General features: G+C 55.6%; 3 protein-coding genes across 13 annotated transcripts; 1 reads left to right on the plus strand and 2 right to left on the minus strand.

The window, feature by feature from the left end:
* Positions 1–1,691: 1,691 nt before the first annotated feature.
* On the minus strand, positions 1,692–10,205 carry PLPPR2 (phospholipid phosphatase related 2). Of its 6 annotated transcripts, none has more exons than XM_027547681.1 (10): positions 9,739–10,205; positions 8,286–8,459; positions 7,354–7,433; positions 6,574–6,762; positions 6,312–6,447; positions 5,413–5,684; positions 4,329–4,505; positions 3,508–3,614; positions 3,120–3,171; positions 1,692–2,987 (listed from the first exon to the last, which is right to left on the minus strand). In XM_027547681.1, exons 3-10 carry the CDS (start codon positions 7,417–7,419, stop codon positions 2,955–2,957), a joined length of 1,032 nt encoding a protein of 343 aa, XP_027403482.1. In that variant the 5' UTR covers positions 7,420–7,433; positions 8,286–8,459; positions 9,739–10,205; the 3' UTR covers positions 1,692–2,954. The 6 variants fall into 6 exon arrangements, with proteins under 6 accessions (XP_027403482.1, XP_027403477.1, XP_027403479.1 ...); XM_027547676.1 differs by having other exon boundaries at positions 3,492–3,614; XM_027547678.1 differs by having other exon boundaries at positions 3,492–3,614; positions 7,354–7,474.
* Positions 10,206–10,369: 164 nt separating this feature from the next.
* Positions 10,370–17,923, minus strand: CCDC159 (coiled-coil domain containing 159). Of its 4 annotated transcripts, none has more exons than XM_027547671.1 (14): positions 17,711–17,923; positions 15,724–15,968; positions 15,408–15,634; positions 14,640–14,786; positions 14,426–14,459; positions 14,010–14,098; positions 13,837–13,918; positions 13,448–13,643; positions 12,773–12,840; positions 12,612–12,688; positions 12,158–12,279; positions 11,853–11,935; positions 10,620–10,736; positions 10,370–10,447 (listed from the first exon to the last, which is right to left on the minus strand). In XM_027547671.1, exons 1-14 carry the CDS (start codon positions 17,719–17,721, stop codon positions 10,443–10,445), a joined length of 1,503 nt encoding a protein of 500 aa, XP_027403472.1. In that variant the 5' UTR covers positions 17,722–17,923; the 3' UTR covers positions 10,370–10,442. The 4 variants fall into 4 exon arrangements, with proteins under 4 accessions (XP_027403472.1, XP_027403473.1, XP_027403475.1 ...); XM_027547672.1 differs by having other exon boundaries at positions 17,704–17,923; XM_027547674.1 differs by lacking the exon at positions 17,711–17,923 and adding an exon at positions 16,737–16,934.
* A 124-nt stretch (positions 17,924–18,047) lies between these two features.
* On the plus strand, positions 18,048–20,536 carry TMEM205 (transmembrane protein 205). 3 transcript variants are annotated; one of them, XM_027547683.1, is made up of 4 exons: positions 18,048–18,133; positions 18,663–18,771; positions 18,873–19,036; positions 20,168–20,536. In XM_027547683.1, the coding sequence occupies exons 2-4, from the start codon at positions 18,672–18,674 to the stop codon at positions 20,471–20,473; spliced, it is 570 nt and encodes a 189-aa protein (XP_027403484.1). In that variant the 5' UTR covers positions 18,048–18,133; positions 18,663–18,671; the 3' UTR covers positions 20,474–20,536. The 3 variants fall into 3 exon arrangements, with proteins under 3 accessions (XP_027403484.1, XP_027403483.1, XP_027403485.1); XM_027547682.1 differs by having other exon boundaries at positions 18,082–18,216; XM_027547684.1 differs by having other exon boundaries at positions 18,127–18,163.
* Positions 20,537–20,644: the final 108 nt, after the last annotated feature.

Raw genomic sequence — 20,644 nt, forward strand, 5'->3', positions numbered from 1 at the left:
GTCCGTTGTGCTGAAATTTTGCTTCTCTGCTGGGCCCCATGGAGGCAGCTGTGCTGTGGGGCTCAGGGGAAGGCAAGCCCTGGAAGTAGATACTCCATGCGGTGAAGTAGGGGGCTACATGATCCTATCCCTCCTTTGCCTTCAGCCCTCTCATGCGTCCATCTCATTTCTTGCAATGCAGAATCAACCACACCCCACTCCTTCAGGCACATTTCCTTTCCCTTCTATTTCCCCATCACTTGATCTGCTCCAGCCGTCGCTTGATCTGCTCCAGCCGCTCAGGTCTCCTCACTGTGCCCTGAACAAAGCCAGCACGTTGTCACTTCAGACCTTCATTCTTGCTGTTCCCTCTGCCTGGAACACTCCCCCACTCCACACTGCGGTTATTTGCAGGGCTCTCGTCCCTTCCTCCCTCCACACCACATCTCCAGTGCCAACTCCTCAGAAATAGCTTCCCTGGACACTCTCTTTAAATTGCAAACCATGTCCTCATTCCAAAGTTGTCCCATTGTCTTCTCTAGCTTGAGTTTTCTGTTTATTACTTATCAATATCTAACATATCAACGATACCAATTTCTGACCCAAATTCTTGATCCTGCAGTTTGAAATTTAGATTTTTTCAGATTTTCAAAAGGTACTATGGTGTAAATACGATGTACTGATTAATACCCCTAGGTGGACCTGGGGTAACATTCTAAATCACTGTATCTGCAACGAAACATAAGAATACTCACATAAAGTTAAGCAAATAAAAGCTATAATGACCTTAAGTCAGTTCAGGTCAGGTTTTGCCACAAATGAGTTATGAGGATAATTTTGGTTTCCAGACCTTCTTGAAATTGGGAATTGTAGTTTTGTGGCTAACTTATTGACCTCGTTTACTGTTTCTCTGGTGTTAGAATGTGAGCTCCATGAAGGCAGGATTTTGTGTCTATTCTGCTTAGTACTGCAGCCCCTTTGCCTAAGAAGACAGCACCTGCCACGCATGGGGGTGGGGTGGGGCGTGCTCCACAATGTTTTTTGACTGAATAAATGGATGGATCAATGAAGAAATGTGTAAGGAAAGAAGACTTCCCTTCCCTGGTTTTTGAATGGCTCCATGCCCTGAATGGCCTGAAGTCTCTTGAAGCCACAGCATGTTTGTGTGGGGGGGCTGTATGTGGCTCCCTGTCCTTCTACCTTCCCCAGTCTCTGCTGGGCCCTCAGGGGTTGGTTCTCAGCACAACCTCATAATCAAAACCCCTGGTCAGATCCATGTAGTCGGGGACTCAGCGTGGAGGTTCCTGCTGCCCTCAGCATCCCCTTCTATTAGGACCTCTACAGTCCCCTCACCGTATTCCCTGTACCCTCAGCACCCTGGCCATGGTCAAAAACAGGCCAGCCACCTGAGGAAGACAGTCACATGAGGCCCCTCACAGTATGTTTGTGTGCCTTACATGTGGCTTGCAGGGCTGTTTGCATTTGACAGATGAAGAATCAAGGGCACAGAGAGGTTAATTAACTTTCCTGAGGTGACACAACCAGGAAATGCTGAGCCTGGATTAAAGCCAAGTCATGGATCCTACAGCCCCATGCTGCCTCCCCGCTATCTCCCTGTGACTATACACTCACACCAAGCCTCACTGACACCCACACCCAACATCAAAGTCCTTCACCCCTGCCACCTGGAGGAGGAAGGCAGGCGGCCAAACTTCTGTTACAAACAGGTCTTTATTAAAGATGAGGAGGGGGTGTGAAAGGGGGGCAGTGTCTCTCCTGCCCACTGCCTTTGGCTGCCGGGGCTGGAGAGCCCTCTTTGCTCCACCCATGCCTCTATGATGGCACATCTGTATGAGGCTGAGGCATGGGGGCGGCGGGGGGGGCAGTGTGAAGAACAGGGGTGGTTCTAAGGAAAAAAAAAACTCCCTTCCCACAGCCCTAATAAATAACAGAAGGGTTTGAAGTGATCTGGGCACAGGCAAGGGGGAATGCAGCACCCTGAACCCCAAAACCTCTGAAATGGGGCAAGCCCTGCACAAGTTGGGAGTTAAGAGAGACTGGGTGAGAGATTGCACATGGGGGAGGGGCTGAGAGAGGAAGGGGTACCCAAAGGACCCTGCCATGGGGGAGCCTGCCCCCCACCCTCCAGCTGGACTCTGATTCTGAGGAGAGAGCATTCTCTCCTTTGCACATGCTTAGACATGGGCGGTCCCCCATTGACTGGAATCATACCCACCCACCTTGAGATTGAGAACCAAGGACTCCTATTTGTTGTTCAGAGGCTGAACACTGACTTAGAATTGCCCTCTTGCCTGAGGTGTCTAAGAAACGATGGGGATTCTCCTATTGGCTGGAGTAAACTCCTTTTGGCTAGAATTCTGAGAACTGGGAAGCTCCCATTGGCTGGGCAATGGCCAATGGGATCAGGCTTTGGCCCTTAAAAGGGCAATCCTAGGAGGCAAGGACCCACCTCCCAATTATGCCCACTTGGAGGTCCCAGAGGGCAAGAGACACGGGGTCCCCTCGATGTCCTTCCAGCCATCCTCTGATGTATGGGCCTGGCTGGCCTGGGGACAAGGGCTTTGGCACTCACACAGCACACGCACACACACGCGTGGCAGGGAAGAAATGGGGACTGGGCAGATTCTGGGTGGGTGTCAGGCCTCACAGCAGGTGGTCACGGCTGGCAAACAGGTAAGGGCTGAAATTGTCCCGGTGGAAGGGGGAGGGATAGAGTCCGCTAAGGGTGTATAGGTCCCGCAGCAGGGGTGTGGGCAGCAGCAGCTTCCGGCCACGGCCACCACCCCCGCCCGGCCCCCCAGGCCCAGGCGAAGAGGGTGAGGGGCCCTGGCTGGGGGCTGGTGCCGGCAGGGGCAGAGGGAGAGGCAGGGGCGTCGGCTCAGACCTCAATCGAGGGCGGGGCACACGGGGCGATGAACACATGGCTGGAGCCCTGGAGGACACGCAGTTGGGGATCAGGTGGCCACGGCGGGCGCAGTTCTGCGGCTCTAGGGATCAGGAATCAGAAGTCAAGGGATTAGAAAGCTTGGGAGAGGCCACAAGAGCACAGTGACACCTCTGTGGCAGTGACAGCCATCTGGAAGTCCCCCTATTTATCCTCCCATCTCCTTGATACTCACTGGATGGGGTGAGCCGTGCCGGTGTCGAATGCGACCTGCAGCCCTCGGGTTCCTGAGACAAAGAGGCGGAGGGGAGGGGCTAGTGGCCCCCTGGGCACCCTGGCCACAGCCACAAGGGGCTCAAAGTGCATAGAGCCCAGTGGAACAGGTAACGAGTTTTCAGGATTAATCATGTCTCCTTGAGAGGGAGGGGGGACACACCCTTCCATTCTGTGGGACAGCCCCCCCCGGGACCCAGGTCCACAGAGACAAGTGATTCCTCTACCCCTCCATGGCCCTGAGACCCCCCACCGCCTGCCGACTTCCTCCCTCCTTGGTCCCCCCTCCACCCACCACCCTCTCCAGCCGGGAGCAGCCCCCGGCCCCCCTTACCTGGGCCACACTTAACTTTTCGAGGGGGCTGTCCATGGTGGGGGCTTGGCTCAGGTCCTCCCAAGGGGAGAGCCTTCGGCCAGAGGGTGGCCGGCTCTGGAAGTTGTGCACGACACAGGTGACCTATCAACAGAGGGAAAGGGGTTGTTGAGGCCTGAGGCCGATAAGGTAGATTACTATTCCCATTTGTCAGATAAGGAAACTGAGGCTTAGGTTTTCAAGAACAGCTAACACTTTTATGGTGCCTATAATGTGCCAAATACCGTTGTTTCCACTTTACTAAGAAATAGGTACCCTTATTACTTATTCCACACGGGGAGGCAAATGATGCTGAGTTGTGTAACAACAGGATCTAATCCTGTCCTTATTTAAACCTTTGGTATTTTGGACAACATGGGTTTTTCCATTAATCCTGGTTTGGAAGAATATTTCATTAGAATATTATTTATCTTGGGACTTCCTTGGTGGCCTAGTAGTTAAGATTCTGTGTTTCCACTGCAGGGAACACAGGTTCAATCCCTGGTCAGGGAACCTGCATGCCATGTGCCTCCAAAAAAATTATTTTTAATAAATAAATTTGTCATGATTAATATTATTTTATATTATTATTTATAATATTTCCCTGATCTTGAGTGTTCTGGTATCCCCCTTAGTTGGTGTACTCAAGTAAGTGCCTCACTTGCCTTACCCGGGTCCCAAAGCTGTTATCCGATTTCACAGATGAGAATGTCCCAGCTAGGTAAGGCTAAGGGACTTGCCCAAGGTCACATAGAGTCCACACCCTTCATCATCACGCAGTCCTGCCTCGGGTCAGGGATGGAAGGCAAGGGGGCTCACCAGAAAGGTGGCAATCGCTGCCCCTGTCAGGAAGCCAGCCAGCACGTCCGACCAGTGGTTGCGGTACTCTGCCACGCGGACCACGCCCACCAGGAAAGCAGGGCACAGCAGGGCCAGGCAGAGTGAGGGTTTGACCAGGCGAGAGCCCTTCACGCAGAACACGAGTGTCACGTACATCTGCAGGGGCCGGACAGGTTAGAGGTCACACAGCAGCAACAGTTCCCAAACTCAAGTGGACATTACATTCAGGGAAGGGGGTGAGGTCTGAACCCTGAGAAGCCACGTTGGGGCTCCAAAGAACACAGCCAGGGGGACTGGAGTTCAGGGGATGGAGTCATGGACCCCCAGTGGTACTTTGCAGGAAAGGGGGTGTAGCCTGAGCACCAAAGAGCAGTAGTTAGGGTCTGGGGCCCCAGGTCTCTGGGAGACCAATCACAGATGGTGAAAGATACTTGCTGGCTGAGGGTGTAGCCACAAAGTCAGAGGGTGGAGTCAGGCCCAAGTGACAAGTGCTGTCAGGAGCTCCAAGAGGTGGAGTCCCCAAACACGTGGGGACCACTAACAGGGTTAGAAGCATAGTCCCCAACGCCAGAAAAAGGAGTCAGAGCAACAGTGGGTGCGACCAGGGAAAAGCAGGGGAGAAGAATCAGGAAGTTTCAACGAAATTGACTCAGGAGTATGGCCAGACCAATAAAAGGTGATGTCAAAGTGGGGGACAAGGGCTCCAGGGGACAGAGTTGAAAGCCCACTACCTAGTCACCCAGCCAATAACCAGGACCTGTGACACGGCAGGGAGTTGGCTAGGCTTCACTGGACAGAGTCTATAGAGCTGAGCCAATAGCCTCCTTCGGATGCCGGGGTTAGTGGGTCTGGAGGCGTGGCTAAACACCAAGGGGACGGCTCTAGACTCAAGATGGGGGCGTGACCAGACTCCAAGGGGTGGAGCCAGAGCCTCCGCCCTAGGGGCGGAGTCACAGTGACGTAGGGCGTGGCCTCACTCTGGGAGGGATTGGAGGCCCCAGCCCACAGGGTCTTCTGACCACTGGCCGCCCCACAACTGCCTTGCCTCCACTTCGGGGCTCACCGCTGTGTAGGTGACGGCATAGGCGCAAAGGGCAGCGTCCTTGCAGGGGAAGGCGCGGCGCGCAGCAGCCACCAGGCTGGGACTGCCGGCGCAGGCACCCTGGTCAGTGACGAAACGGTCGGGCCCTGGCCGGTCCGGTGAGGGTGGCGGGCAGCCCAGGGCCGTGTAGTTGGGGCGGCACACGGACAGGAAATGAGGCGTGGGATTACCGGTCACCACCTGCCCCGCGTTAGCGAAGATGGTCGTGGTGAAGAGGCCAAAAGAGTAGACCCCTGGGGTAGGATGAGAGAGGGGGTTCATGCCAGGGCCCAGCAGCTGTTCTCCTGTGAGCCCCCTTAAGGTCCATCTGGGTCCCTGTCTCCTTGTTCCTGTGACTGACATGAAGGCACACCTCGGACTCCCCCTAGCACCATATTCCCTAACAGTTGGGCCATGTTCCCTTGGGATGTCATTCTAAGCCTCCTCTACCTGCCCCTGTTCTTGCTATTACTGAGCTGCTCATTTTCATCCTGGAGGATCTTCAACCCTCTCCCCCAGGGACCACCATTTCGGGTGAGCTCTGCCCTTCTACCCCAAGGCCACCAACTGCGGCTGAGACCATATTTAGAAGACTGCCAGGGATCTCACCCCACTGCTCTGAGGACATCCTGTGCTTTTTCTGCCTGAGATTCTTCTTGTGGTAATTCGGGGCCCTCCTCTTAGAGTTGCCATCATGGTTGGCTTAGGGCACACCCATATCTCTAGAGCCTCCACTAGGACTGCCCACAGCCCAAATTCCTCTTGCCCCATGAAGTCACCATCACGGACATTCTAGGGCCCTTTCCCCCATGGAATTCTTATTATGGCCGAGCCTGGCCCATCTCCCTTTTGCACGGCTGACCCCTGACCAAGTCACTCACCCAGGAAGCGGACCAGCCTCCGCAGCGGGGGGCTGAAGCGGCAGCAGGCCCCGGACACGATGGTGCTCTCCCCAATGATGGGGACGGCTGAGGGCGGTGCAGGGAAAAAGGCACGCGCCAGCTCCCCAAGCAGGATCTGTGGGCAAGACCAAGGTGTGGTCTTCTTGGCCTTCAAACCCAGTCCTCCACCCACCACCCATCGGCCCTCCTGCCTCCTGGAAGGCCCTTCCCATAGTCTGAGCCGGGTTACCACCAGTCTCACCGTGAGGGTGGGCCCAGCGGTGACCAGGGCGTAGATGAGGGCTGGGGGTGCTCTGCTGGTAGCCTCAGGCCCTGGGTAGGGCTTGGCATAGGTACTATCATAGCAGAAGAAGCCCTGGGTGTGCACAGGGAATGTGTCTGTGAACTCCAGGCGGTAGGCAAGCAGGACCACGATGCCCAGCAGTACCGACTGCCGTCCAGTCAGGGTGGGGAGAGAGATGGACAGAGAAGAGAGAGGAAAGAAAGGGTCAGGTCTGAGTCAGAGCCATGGAGACAAAGACACAGAGATGGAGAAAGAGACGAGGAGGAGAGATACAGAGAGAGATGAAGAGGAGTGGGTAGAGAGAACGGACTGGGAAGAGGGAGAGACAACAGGGCCAGGGCTCAAAAAGTGAGTGTGATGGAGGGACAGAGCAACAGAGAAAGAAAACTACTGGTAGAAATATTGGGTTGGCCAAGAAAGGTCATTTGGGTTTCTCCATAACGAATTTTTTGCACCAACCCAATAGGAGCAGCCACAACAGGTGTAACTCTTACTGTGGGCTGGGCATCATACTAAACTTTTTCTAGAATTAATCCATTTTACTTTCATAACAGCCCTAAGACAGAGGGAGGGATGCCAACTGTGCCCATTTGCAGATGAGAAACTGAGGCCTGGGAAGGCATGTGAGGTGCCCAGAGTTCCACAGTAAGGATGGGCAGAGGTGGGTTGGAATCCCAGGGAGTGCCACTTCAGAAGGTGCCTCCTCCCTCTGGGCCAGGGAGGAACTGTGCTCCTCACCTCCACGAAGACAAAGCAGGGGATGATGGAAAAACTCCTCTTCAGCTGAGGTCTCCCTCCCGCCATGGTGATGGCTGGGCCTGTGGAGATGCAGAGGGAATGGCACCGCCAGGGGCGGGGCCTAGAGGGAGCCTCAGGTCATCTGTTCTTGGAGTCTTCTGGCGACACCCTGGCCCCCATCCCTGGTCCTTCCAACTACACCTGGCCCCACCCCCTAAGCCTGGCTCTTCCAACTACAGCCAAGGAGCCCCGGCCCCGCCCCCCTGAGGCTTCTGGCCACGCCTCCACATACCCAGGTCTTTGCCCCTGTCCCAGCTTATTAGAGGCACGTGCCTCCACCGATACAACCTGCTCAGCTCAGCCTCTGCTGAAATGCCCACCGATTCTATAGTGGTCCCCCACAGCCTGCACAGGAGATTCTGACTCCATACCTTGTAGGGTCCAGTCTCCCTTAGCATGTGGGAACCCTCCCCTTGGCCTTCAGCACAGAGTCATCCTGCTTAAAGGGAACCCCTCTTCTACAAATAAGGTTCCTCACCCCCACTAGTTTTTAGGAGACCCCCATACTCTTCCCCTACGTGCTTTACAGGAAGCCCTATGCTCCCTGTTACCCACCTCCACCAGGTCCCTCCCCCCATACCACTTCCCCCAGAGCCCACAGGGGCCTCCCTCTCCTGTCCCCATGGGCTGTGCCTGACTGGTTTGGGCTGATGGCCAGGCCCTCCCTCTCTCCCAGCTGCCTCTCCCTCTCTCCTTCCTTTCCCCTCCTCCCAGCCCGTCTGCCTCCCTGTATTATGAGAGAGGGCTATCTCCCCCTCAACCCACTCCTCCTCCCCCCCAGCCCCGCCCCCAGTCTAACCTCAGTCAGTCCCCAGCACTGAGAGGCCTACACAGTCACACCTGCTTGACCCATTCTCCCAGCCAGACCTCACCTGTGAATGGCCCTATGGCTTCCCGCAGGCTGCTGCCACGCCCACAGACTCACAGCCGCTCCTGGCAGCCAGCAGGGCAGGGATGGTCACCCCCATTGCCCAGATGAGGAAACTGAGGCCCAGACAGGCAGGGGTAGGCACTCTGGGTCCAGTGCCCCATCCACGTCGCTTGCTCTGCAACGTTACACGTGGGGTGAGGGTCATACCAGAGATCCCAGATGCCCAAGGTGCCTACCCAGCCATGGCCCCCTCACTCTCACAGAGATACAGACACACATCGGCACCCCTCCCAGAGTACACAACTCAGCCAGAGCTTCCATCCCAACCACCTTCCCCAACACACACACACACACACACACACACACACACACACACACACATATCCAATCGAACAGCATTCGTCCATCCCACCAACAAGGATGAAGGACCTGCTGGGTTCCAAGCAATGCACTGGGTGTCAGCCTTGTGATGAACAAGATGGGCTCGCTCATTCAGACAGGTGCCCAACACCCACTACACACAACTGCACACTCACACAGCACGGTGTGAACACGGCCTGTCACAGACACCCACGCAGATCAAACAAATCCCCTGCCCCCAACACACACAGTCACTGGGACACAACAGGAGGTCCTTCACATACCTCATGGCCCTACATACAGCCCCACTCCACCCCCATCAGGGACAGAGACTCAAAGCTGCCAATACACTTAAGAGTCACATCAAAAAAAAACTCACCACACACAGTGGGGGGGGGTGTCACAGAACTGGTCACAGCGTCACGCCCCCAATTACAAGGCACAGAATGATACATATTAAGTCTGGGGTCCACCTTGACAGTCACAGAAGAGCCCTGCCATCCACAACCACATCCACATGGCCACACAAGGGCACATACATGGACTGTGGCATAGACTTGCACACAGACACATAAGAAAGGCACACGATCAGTCACAGAATAATGGGCCCCCACACACCATCAGAAAAAACACACAACAGCCACACAATGACAGTCACATGCATACAACCACACAGACACCAAGACAGACACACAATCACTGAGAGAGCAGTCACAGGGCCACTCAAAGGCGGCCACAGCAACACGACCACAACACAGTCACCATCAGAGTGATACCCACGGCGACAATCACACAAAGACAGCCACGGGAGACACAGTCACACAGCCACCACACGCACACCCCTGATGCCACACACACACTGACACATAACGACAACCACCCAGTCACCAGCAGCCTCACCGGGGTACTGTCCCCATCCACCCCTCCCCTAGCTGGGTCCCCAAGCCTCAGCTCGCAGCCTCCCCTCCCCCTCCCCGCGCTGGACCCGCAGGGGACCCGACCCACACGAACCGAACCCTGGCCAGACAGACACAACGAGGCTCGGAAGCCGGCAAGAAGAGGTACAGGCGGCGCCCCGAGGCCCTCCCCCTCACCGGGTCGACACTACCGCCGCCTGAGCCCTGGCTCCACCTAGACGGCCCCGGCGCAGCGGGACGGACAGACAAACCGACCGCCAGCCAGCAGGCGAACGCGGAGATGGAGACGCGGTCGGCCGGCCCGGCCGCGCCGCGCAGTCTCCGCGCCGGAGGGAGGGGCGGGGCCTCCGGGACATTATTTGCATAACCCGTGAGGCGGGGCCTCGCGATGTCTCATTAGCGTTTTCGGGGCGGGGCCCCGCTTGCTTTTGGGGGCGAACCATGAGGGAACGAAGACGAGGTTAAGAGGGAGGATCCTGGTGGGTGCTGAGAGGAAGAGGGTGGGATAACGAGACCTTCCCTCTCTGAGCCTCAGTTTCCCCATTTGGCAGTAGGGACAGCAGGCAGGATCGCCAGGGCAGCCCACAAAGGAAGACTGGTGGCTAGTGGGGAAGAGACTGTCTGGTCACTCAATAACTGGACATACTGACCTCTGACCTTGTCATATACTAAATCCAGTGTCACACCGCCCCCTGACTCTAGAACCACATATCCTGTTCAGCCCCTTGGTCTCCACATCTTGCCCAAGACTGGGTAGTAAATTGCAGGGGTCACTCGCAGGCCCAGGAAGAAGCAGGAGCAACAGTTCACAGGCGGAGGAAGGTCTCAGCTAGTTTATTTTCTATCTGGAAGAGTCTTCAAGGGAGAGCAGTCCCGGCTGCTCAGGCTGCAGAGAGAGAGGGTGGGTCAGAACCTGGCTTGGTCCAGGGGACCTCAGGCGTGGTGGTCAGGGAGCAGATATCCAGGTTGGGAGTTTGGGGTGGTGCCCAGACTCTAGGACTCCAGGGCAGGCCAGAAGGGGAAGGGAAAGGTGGGTTGGGGGAGGGGGAGATCCGTACCAGGTGGGAAGGAGCTGCGGCTCTTGCTGAGCAGTAGCCGGGGAGGGCCCTGGTCCGTGTCTGAGTCCGAGTCCCAGCAGGGAAGAGGAGGGCTCAGGCATCTGTGTCCCTTATAGCCTGCAGGAGGGACATGTGCGAGTCTATCATGACACCTGAATGTGACCCTTGAGTGGTCTGTGAATATGAGCCCAGTACCCTTGATATTGGAGAAGGAAATGGCAACCCACTCTAGTGTTCTTGCCTGGAGAACCCCAGGAACGGGGGAGCCTGGTGGGCTGCCGTCTATGGGGTCGCACAGAGTCGGACACGACTGAAGCGACTTAGCAGCAGCAGCACCCTTGATATAATGTGATCCTTGATCATGTCCCTTGAATGTGACCCAACACGACCCCAAACTATGATCTCAATTGATGACCCTTGAATTTTACCCCATTCGTGTGTGTGTGTGTGCTAAGTTGCTTCAGTCATGCCCAACTCTGTGCAACCCTATGGACTGTAGCCTGCCAGGCTCCTCTGCCCTTGGAATTCCCCAAGCAAGAATACTGGAGTGGGTTGCCATGCCCTCCTCCAGCGGACCTTCCCGACCCAAGCACCCAACCCATGTCTCTTATGTCTCCTACACTGGAAGGCAGGTTCTTTACCACTAATGCCAGTTGGGGAGTCCCAGATTTTATCCCATTGACCTTTAAAAAAGATTAGTGACCCTGAGTCACCCTTGGATGAAACCTCCAGGGACTCTCTAATGTCACCCCAGAACATTATTTAATGTGACCACAGAATAAGACCCAACAGAGGACTTCCCTGGTGGTCCAGTGGTTAAGAATCTGCCTGCCAATGCAGGGAACACAGGTTCCATTCCTGGCTTGGGAAGATCCCACATGCCATGGGGCAACTAAGCCCATGCACCACATCTGCTGATCCTGTGCTCTGGAGCGCCCAAGCTACATCTACTGAGCCCAGGAGACCTAGAGCCCATGGTCCGCAACAAGAGAAACCACCTCAATAAGAAGCCCATGCACAGCAACAAGAGAGTAGCCCCTGCTTGCCACAACTTGAGAAGGCCTGCACACAGCCATGAAGACCCAACATAACCAAAAATCAATAAATAAATAACTGCGGGGGGAAGACCCAACAGATGTGACCCCCAAATATGGCTTCTGACATGACCTCCATGTGTGAAGCTGGAGAATGATCTCCCCCCCCAACCCTGGAGTGCTGCTCAGCCCCCCTCACCCCTGAGGTTTGCGGCCCTGGGGCGGCCCCCTGAGGATATGGTGAGGCCATCAAAGGAGTTCTGCAGCACATGCACAGCGGACCTGTGGGGAGATGGTGATCTGTAGGCCCTCCAGGGGACTCTGGACTGCTCAGGGCTGGGGCAGGGGGGCTGTGGTGGGGGAAGGGTAGAGATGAGTCCCAGGAGAGGGAGACCTGGACTCAGGTGGGTTCCAGGTTCTGGTGGTCACTGGTTGATCTGATTGGGAGGAGAGGGCAGGGCAGATGAAGGTCAGGGGTCAGAGGTTACAGTGGGAGCTCATCACCATATGTCACCCAGCTCCTTTTGGAGGTTATCCCTCCAGGAACCACTGCATCCTGGTGGCAATTCCTCAGTCTCTAGCCAGTTGGCTGTCTCGTACCCTTGCTGCTTCATCTTGGTCAGGACCTGAGGTCAGAAAGGGATGGGGAAACAATAATAATAATGGTGAAAGGTGTGATATAGCATTTATTGCATACCAGGATGCCTTTAAACAGCTTATCACTCAGTTAATGCAGCTACTCGGTCAGGCAGGGCTATGTTATTACATCCATTATACAGATGAAGAAACTGAGGCTCAAGGAGGGGAGGTGACTTGATCACAATCACATAGCAGTAAGTACCAAAACTGAGATTTGAACCCAGGCCTTCTGGCTGCAGTATGATAGTAGAGGCCAGCAGAGATCCCCATACCCCAACTCACACAAGGTTCCCCTCCCACCCCACCCTGCTCTGCTCACCTTGCGGCACTTCACCTGTGTCTTCTGCATCTTCTGGATGTTCACCAGGTTCTCCGTGATCTCCTGTTCCTGTGCCTCTGTAGGGGGAGGGGACTTAAGGGGGCCGAAGCTGTAGAAGGACCTCCACCCTGCCCTCCCGGCCATAGGCTTTGGGCACTCACGGAGCTTCTGATAAATGAAGGTCACCTCCTCTCGTACCAGCTCCAGCTCCTCCCATAGGAACTTCTTGCTGAGGAGACAGGGCACCTCTGGCCTCCCATATCCTGGCCCCCTGGCTTCCCATTTGTCCACCTGCCTCCCCAAGCCACTGCCACCTTCCCTGTTTCCATCTGTTCAACTACCATCCCCCAGAGGCTTGTCCCTCCCCAACCTGCCTACCCACCTTTCCCCTTCTACTACTATTCCCCCACCTCCTACCCCTCCCTACCCCCACCCTGTCCACCCCTTCTGACCTTCAGCCTCCTGTTCCCTCAGGCCCCCATTTCCTGGCTTCCAGTTCTCCATCTTCTGGCGCCCTTGACCTCCCATACCCCAACTCTGCCCCTCTCCACCACCTCTCCCCTCCAGTTTCCCATCTCACCCCTGCCAGCTTTCTGGTCCCCTGAGCTCCCTTCCCATCCCTGTCTCCCCTTCCTCTGGCCTCCCAGTTTCCCACACAGCCCCACTGCCTCCTGCCTCCTCCACCCCCTCCTCTTGTCCCCCAAGCTTTCCATGGCCCCCCAGACTCCCTTACTTACTTCCCCCTCCCATTTCCCCCATCCCACTTGTGGCCCCTTCTCCCTGGCCTCCCTCCTCTCCTGAAGCAACCTCCATGCAACCCTCCTGGCAACACCCACCTGTCCCGGATCTCCTGGGCCAGCAACTGCAGGCAGCGGGTGGTGCGGGCCCGCTGCACCTCCTCGTTGTCATGCAGGCTCTTCTGCAGCCCCTGCAGGCCTTGAGCCAGGGCCTCATACAGCTCCTGCCGTCCCTCCACCACATCCCACTTGTGGCCTTCCTTGTCTCCCTGGTGGCTCGTGGGGCCCAGCACCTCTACAGAGATGGTGGGAACTTGCCTGAGCCCCACCCACAGCCCTGAGCCTAGCTTTGAACACAACTTCCCCTAACCCTCACCAGACCCTGGCCTGAAACCCAAACCCATCCAATTTTTCCCACCCTGGCCTGACCTGGCTGACCTTGACAGGGCCAGCCTCCAGCCTTACCTCAACCCTTGGCCAGTTCTCACCTTCCAGCTGTTGGATCTTGATTTGCTGCAGGCAGCTCTCCTTCTCCAACAGGGTCACTGAGTGGTTTAGGAACTCGAAAGCCTGGGCCGAGAGGTCAGGCCTAGGGGTGGGAGCAGGGGTGAAGTGGGAGGGGATGGAGACAATTGCTGGAGGTGGGGCTGAGGTGGCTCACCTTGGTCTGGGCCTGTAACTGACACCTGAGTGACTCCAGTTCACATCTCAGAAGCTTCTGGCAGTCGGGAATCATCGAGGTGGACTTAACTGTGAGCAGAGGTGAGGGTCAGCCAAGGCTGGGAAGGGTGCGGGGGGTGGGGGGGGCAAGGTCAGGGCAGAGGTCAGTAGAGGTTCAGGGTTGGGAGTGAGGCAGGGGACAAGGTAAGGAGCTGGGGTAGGCTGAGGCAGAGGTAGAAGAAGGAGTAGGGGTCAAGGTCAGAGACAAGGATGAAGGGCAAGGTCAGGGGCAAGGGTCAGCTGATGACAGGGATGAATGGGAAGCAATGGTGCAGGTCCACTGAGGAGGGGGCAGAAGGTGGAGGTAGGAACTGGTGGGTCTTCTACCCATAGTCTTGTTCGGTGGAAGGTTCTTACCTTTGGTTTTGGAACAGCTGGTCTCCAAGGGCTTCTAGAGAAGGGGGACATGAGGGCAGTAGAAATTTACCCCTGGGCTGCATCCTTGCTCACCCTAACCCAGGGTGTGGGGGTTAGACATGATTTGGGTCTGCTGAGTTCTGGGTGTCCTAGACCCCCGAGGGCAGGCAAAGCTGCCTCCAGGCATATGCATGCACCCCCAACCCCACCTCACCTCTGCCCCAGCCCGAACACACTCAGAAGCGCATCTGTGTGGCAGGCATGGGGGCTGCCCCTGAGAACACACAGCTTCAGAGCCCTCACTCCGGCTTGGACTCAGGTAATGGCCCTCTTCTTTAGGGGCAAACGGCATCAACAATGTCTGCAAGGAGCACCAGCAACTCCTGATGCACAACCACACACAGTCATCGAAACACAACCATAGACACACAACTTCAGACACAGAGATGCATGCTAAGTCATAAGACCCAGGGCACATGTCATGCCCATCTCAGACATACAACCACAGTCACAGACACACAGGCAGTCATACCCAGAGACAATCACAGACAGAACCTCATTAAGACACATAATGGGCTTCCCCAGTGCTCAGACGATCAAGAATCTGCCTGCAATGTAGGAGACCTGGGTTCAATCCCTGGGTCGGGAAGATCCCTTGGAGAATGCAATGCTAACCCACTCCAGTATTCTTGCCTGGAGAATCCCATGGACACAGGAGCCTGGTGGGCTACAGCCCATGGGGTAACAAAGAGTCAGACAGGACTGAGCAACTAACACTTCCACAAGACACACAATGAGGCATCCATTCCATTCATTCAAGACATTTTTAGTGCAGGCCTGGCTGAGCACTGGGCGCTGTTCTGGGTGCTGAAGACATAAGGCGTGAGGGTTCTCAAGAGCTCTCTGCTCCACAGCCCCCACCCGAAGCCCTGCAACAGTAGATTGAGGTGTGGCAGGAAGGGGTTTCCCAGGTGGGGTAGACCTTAGTGCTGCTGTTATGCCTCTTCGGAAGATCCTGGCCATTACACGGCTCCTGTGAGTCTGAGCAAAGGGTGGAGGGAGACCCATGTGACTGACACCCTGAGTCTCTCCCTGGCCTCCAGGCTTCAGTTGTCACTGTGTTTTCAGGTGCAGTCGGCTGTGAGGTCTCTGGCTCTGGGTCCTTCGACCAGTGAAATGTATATTCCAAGGTCTTTTCTGAGGAAGTGCCTGGCAAGAGGGATGGGTGGTGAAGGTTTCCTGAGAGCCAGCCCACATCACACCAGCTCCCCCAGCCCCAGGCTAGTCCCTCAACGAACCACTGCACTTGTCACACTTCTTTTGAGCAGGCGAGCACGAACCACAGCACTTGTCACACTTCTTGTGAGCAGGTGAACATGAACCACAGCACTTGTCACACTTCTTGTGAGCAGGTGAACATGAACCACAGCACTTGTCACACTTCTTGTGAGCAGGTGAACACACGTTGGAGGGTGAGGGAAGTGAGCGGTAGCAAGGCACGGAGTACTCAGGGTCCAGAGGTAGGCCAGCCAGAAGAGGGTTGCTGTGAGTGGGGGGGACAGAGGGCTGCACTGAGACCAGCTCCTGGGTCCTGACAACCCCAGGCCCTTCCTGACACCCCAGAGTGGCCGCAGCCCTCAACACAGGCTTCTTAGTTATGGTAGGAGCCAAAGCTGGGTGAAAAATGATCCTAGCCCCAGGGGTTGGACTGGACAGTGAGAAGAACCCAGAAGTTCCCACAGAGGGAACTGAGGTCTGAGATAAGCCTAAAAGAAAAAAAAAAAAGATCTTAACACTGGCCCTAAAGGAAGGACATCCTTGGCAGGAAACAGCATGTGCCAAAGCTTAGAGGTCTGTCTGTGCTCCCAGTGCAAGGAGTCCAGGTTCAATCTCTGGTTAGGGGGCCTGGATTTGATCCCTGGTCAGAAAACTAGATCCCACAAGCCCACAAAGATCCCAAATGATGCAACTAAGATCCAGTGCAGTTAAGTAAATATATATATATATTTTTTTTTTTTTTTTTTAAAGCTTGGAGGTCTGGAACCAGGTGCTCTGTGCTGATAAAGTCAGGGTGGCTGGAGGCAGAGGTCCAGGAGGAAGCAGCAGGAGGTTGGCAGGACAGCTCAAACAAGTCAGGGCAAGCCAAGCAGGGGAGTTGGGAACTGGCTCCCCAGTAAATGAGAGCCACAGAATGTGAGAAGGAGAGGCACAGCACATCCATTTAACAAATGTTAGCTGAACTGGGGCCCATGCCTGCACTAGGTAAGGCTGGGAACAGGAAAGGGCTCATTTCTGGGTCTCACATACATACCCCCTTGCCCTTCCAGTGTAGTGAGGGCTGTCACAGCCGGAGAAACCTGGGACAGGTCTGCCTGGAAAAACTTCCAGGTGAAGGGCATCTTGCCATGGATCACACTCAGCCAGAAAGGCTACAATATAGTGCTTTCTCTTCTTTTGTCCTTTCTGGGCCCTCTGGTATCCTTCCCCTAGCCCAGTCCTCCTGGAAGACTCCTATATACCCTTCAAAACCTTACTCAGTATCGCCTCTGTAAAATCTTCCTTAATCCCTTTTTAAGTTCATATTTTCTGAACATTTGGCTGAGTGCTGGGCACCACCATAAGCCCTCACTGGGTCTTCACACACCATCCTAAGCCCTCACTGGGTCTTCACACCCACCATAATAACTTGCAAGGGTTATTATTCTTCCTGAAATGTTCTAAGCTACCCCTTCAAAAGTTACTGCCTCAGGGAGGTCCTCACTGCCAGAGGCAGTACAGCATGATGATTAAGCAAGGAGACCCTCCAGTTGGATGGCCGGTGTTCAAATCCTAGTTTTGTCCCCTTCCCAGGTGTGTGATGTTGGGATAATTATGAAACCTCTTCAAGCCTCAGTGTCCCCAACTATAAAAATGGGATATCATACTACCTACTTTACTGAGTTGTTGTGATTAAGTAAATTAATCCATACGAGTGCCTGATACACAATAACGGGAACTCAGTCTTTGAAAATTACACTGAGGACTTAGTACTTTGGAATCATAGGAGCCCTGGGAGACTTGGGAGGGGAAAAAGCAGGGTGCATTTCTGAGTGACAATTGCAGGCAGGACACCAGGTCGATCCCCGCCCCAACTCGCCTCCAACATCACCTGCTTCTACCTCAGTCACTCCAGATAGAATTCTCGGAGGAAGGGGGCGGGGTCATTTGCCTGGGCCCCGCCCCCGGGGCCTTGAATCCTGCGCCCTCCAAGCTTCAGACCCCTTTCCACCCCCACCTACCACATACCACCTGCTCATGCTCTCCCATCAGGGACCGCGAAGCCAGTCCCCAGCTGTGACGCTGAAATTTGATCCCGTGGGGACACCATCCCATTAAAACGCGCGGAGTCCAAAGGTAGAGTCACAGAGAGGGGTGTGGCTGGCAGTTTAGCTCCGCCCCCGCCGATGCAGCCGAAGGCTTCATTGGCGCCTTTCCGCTTCCGCAGATCCTAGGATCCGCGGTATAATTGGATGAGAGTCCGGAGAGTGGGCGGGATTTCAGGTTTAGTTTCCGTTTATCGATTGGTCAATATTTAAGAGGGCGGTACAGGAGATACAGATCTCCGGTCCGATTGGCTTCTGGCTTAGCTGGGGGGCGGGACGAATTCTTGGTCCCACGAGGGGAGGTAGCTGAGGAGGTCCGCGGGCCACCCCAGAGCGCGGGAGTGAGGTACCGAGCCCACCAAGCCTGACATCCTAGGTCCAGCCCGGGACTCCTGGTGCTGCGGGTCGAGATCCGGGTCCAGTGGTGGGGTCGGTTTCCTCCGGATGAGATTTGGGGTTTCCAGGATTAGAACGCGTCTCTGGGAGGTGCTTCGGGAATGTTCTTAGCGACATCCTGTCATGAAAGGAGTGGTCTTTGATGTTAGAAGTGGGTCCCTGGGGTGATATTTGGGAATCACTGGGGTGATCTCTGAAGATCTAGGGCTGCAAGCTTGAGCTGCTGGAGCTGAAATTTGGGGGTCTCAGAGGTGGCATGGATGTTGGGGTTCAGAGACCCTAAGATCTTGGGGGCTGACATTTGGACAGATAGGGTCGGGGTTGTCACAACTGTTTTGGGTCTTCCCCATCCCATTCCTGGGCTGCTAGCCCGGTATCTCTGCTGGATAGACCATGACCCTGGCCTTGTGCAGGCTCACAGGGTCTGAAGGCCACAGGGCAAATATAAAGCTCTGACTTACCTGGTGCCTCCTTCTCAGGCCTGAAAGATGGAGGAAGGTGGGAATCCAGGAAGCTTGACTAAAGTGGTCCATCTCCTGGTCTTGTCAGGGGCCTGGGGCATGCAAATGTGGGTGACCTTCATCTCAGGTAGGGATCGTCGGCCTGGACATCATGGATGCCCGCGGTGGGGACAGGGATGAGAGAGGGTCCTTGGACGAGTCCTAACACTGGTCCCCTGCACCCCACAGGCTTTGTGCTTTTCCGAGGCCTTCCCCGACATACCTTCGGTCTGGTGCAGAGCAAACTCTTCCCTTTCTACTTTCACATCTCCATGGGCTGTGCCTTCGTCAACCTCTGCATCTTGGCTTCACAGTGTTCCTGGGCTCAGCTCACATTCTGGGAGGCCAGCCAGGTATGCGGGCTTTGGCTCCACTACCCTCTGGACATTCACTCCCAGGACTGCACTGAGCACCTATGACACCTTTGTGACAATTAAAACAAGACCCCCCAAACCACCCCAGCTTCCTGGTATACACAGAGTTGGGCTTTGGATACCCTTGAGCAGTGCACAGCCTGCACAACCATCCCCAGCAGCCCTGTCTATTCCCCCTGTGTCTGTCTGCTGGCTGTTGCTCCCTCTCCTCCCCCTGACTGGGCCTGCAGCCAAGCTGTGGTGACTCAGCTGGGCTGAGGCACTGACCCCAGCTCACTGTTTAAAAACTAGCCTGACTGGGGATTTACAGTCCCCCACCTCCATCCCCGGAGAAGGAAATGGCATCCCACTCCAATATTCTTGCCTGGGAAATCCCATGGACAGAGGAGCCTGGTGGGCTACAGTCCATGGGGTCACAAAAGAGTCGGTCACGACTTAGCGACTAAACAACGGCAACAACCCCCATCCACACATTTTACCCAGCCACAAGGCAAGGAGCCACCTCTGCATCTCATGTTTCTCTATCCTGCCCTCCCCTGACCCCATTCTGTCCCTCAGATGTGGGCAGGTAAGGCCTGAAAGGGGTTTTGATAACCTCACAGACACATGAGGGATTATGGGTAACTGGAAACTTCGGGGACTTTTAATCCTTTCCCTGTGGGCCCAATGTCAGCTTCTAGGGACTAGGCTGGGGCCACAAAGGAGATAGGCCCCGTCTTAGGCTCTTTGGGGGAAATGAAGGGACAGTTACTGTGGTGCTCTGTCCCAACTCAGGGAAGAGAGGCTCTGCCCATCCTCAGTTCTGGGGAAGAATTGGGTAGGAGACAGGCTGTGTTCTGGAAAGTTCCAGTCAGTGTATTAGAAGAGGAGCAGCTCAGGAATTCGGGGGAGAGAGAAGAGACAGTGGTGGAGCCTTTCCTTAGGAACTGCGGGTCTCAGGATATGAGAGCTGGAGCTCTGTTTGGGTTTGGGGATGGAGCAGGGAGACCTGGCTTTGACCCGATCCTGTCTCCCATTCCCCTCTGGCCTTTGAGGATGCACAAGGACATGCCCTGGGGCCCCTTCTGCCTCCCAGGAGTGGCTCACCTTGTCCTCACGTTGCCCCACCAGCTCTTCTTGCTGCTCCTGAGCCTCACACTGGCCACCGTCAATGCCCGCTGGCTGGAGTCCCGCACCACGGCCGCCATGTGGGCCCTGCAGACTGTGGAGAAGGAGCGGGGCCTGGGCGGGGAGGTGCCGGGCAGTCACCAGGGCTCGGACCCCTACCACCAGCTGCGGGGTCAGGACCCCAAGTACAGCGCCCTCCGCCAGCAGTTCTTCCGCTACCATGGCCTGTCCTCCCTTTGCAATCTGGGCTGCCTCCTGAGCAATGGGCTTCATTTGGCAGGCCTTGCCCTGGCCCTCCACAACCTCTAGCTCCCACTGACTCTCTGTCTCTGCTGGGGCCCTGGATGTCAATAAACGCTTCTTTGGACATGACTGCCTTCATCTTTCTCCAACTGGGAAGCAAAGAAGGGGAGGGGCAGGCAAGGGTTGTTGTTGCTGTTGTTTAGTCACTCAGTCGTGTCCTACTCTTTTGCAACCCCA

This window comes from Bos indicus x Bos taurus, chromosome 7, assembly GCF_003369695.1.
Source record: "Bos indicus x Bos taurus breed Angus x Brahman F1 hybrid chromosome 7, Bos_hybrid_MaternalHap_v2.0, whole genome shotgun sequence".
NCBI classification, from domain to species: Eukaryota; Metazoa; Chordata; class Mammalia; order Artiodactyla; family Bovidae; genus Bos; species Bos indicus x Bos taurus.

Coding starts and splice junctions, on each gene's coding strand:
- PLPPR2 (XM_027547676.1), bottom strand. CDS start 7,419: ATGGCGGGAGGGAGACCTCAGCTGAAGAGGAGTTTTTCCATCATCCCC. Junction 4,506..5,412: donor ATGCCGTCACCTACACAGCG/GTGAGCCCCGAA, acceptor CGGCCCCTGCAG/ATGTACGTGACACTCGTGTT. Junction 2,988..3,119: donor GGCACGGCTCACCCCATCCA/GTGAGTATCAAG, acceptor CCTGATCCCTAG/AGCCGCAGAACTGCGCCCGC.
- CCDC159 (XM_027547671.1), bottom strand. Junction 14,099..14,425: donor CAGCTGTTCCAAAACCAAAG/GTAAGAACCTTC, acceptor CTCTGCTCACAG/TTAAGTCCACCTCGATGATT. Junction 13,919..14,009: donor AGTTACAGGCCCAGACCAAG/GTGAGCCACCTC, acceptor CTCTCGGCCCAG/GCTTTCGAGTTCCTAAACCA.
- TMEM205 (XM_027547683.1), top strand. CDS start 18,672: ATGGAGGAAGGTGGGAATCCAGGAAGCTTGACTAAAGTGGTCCATCTC. Junction 18,772..18,872: donor GTGGGTGACCTTCATCTCAG/GTAGGGATCGTC, acceptor TGCACCCCACAG/GCTTTGTGCTTTTCCGAGGC. Junction 19,037..20,167: donor CATTCTGGGAGGCCAGCCAG/GTATGCGGGCTT, acceptor TTGCCCCACCAG/CTCTTCTTGCTGCTCCTGAG.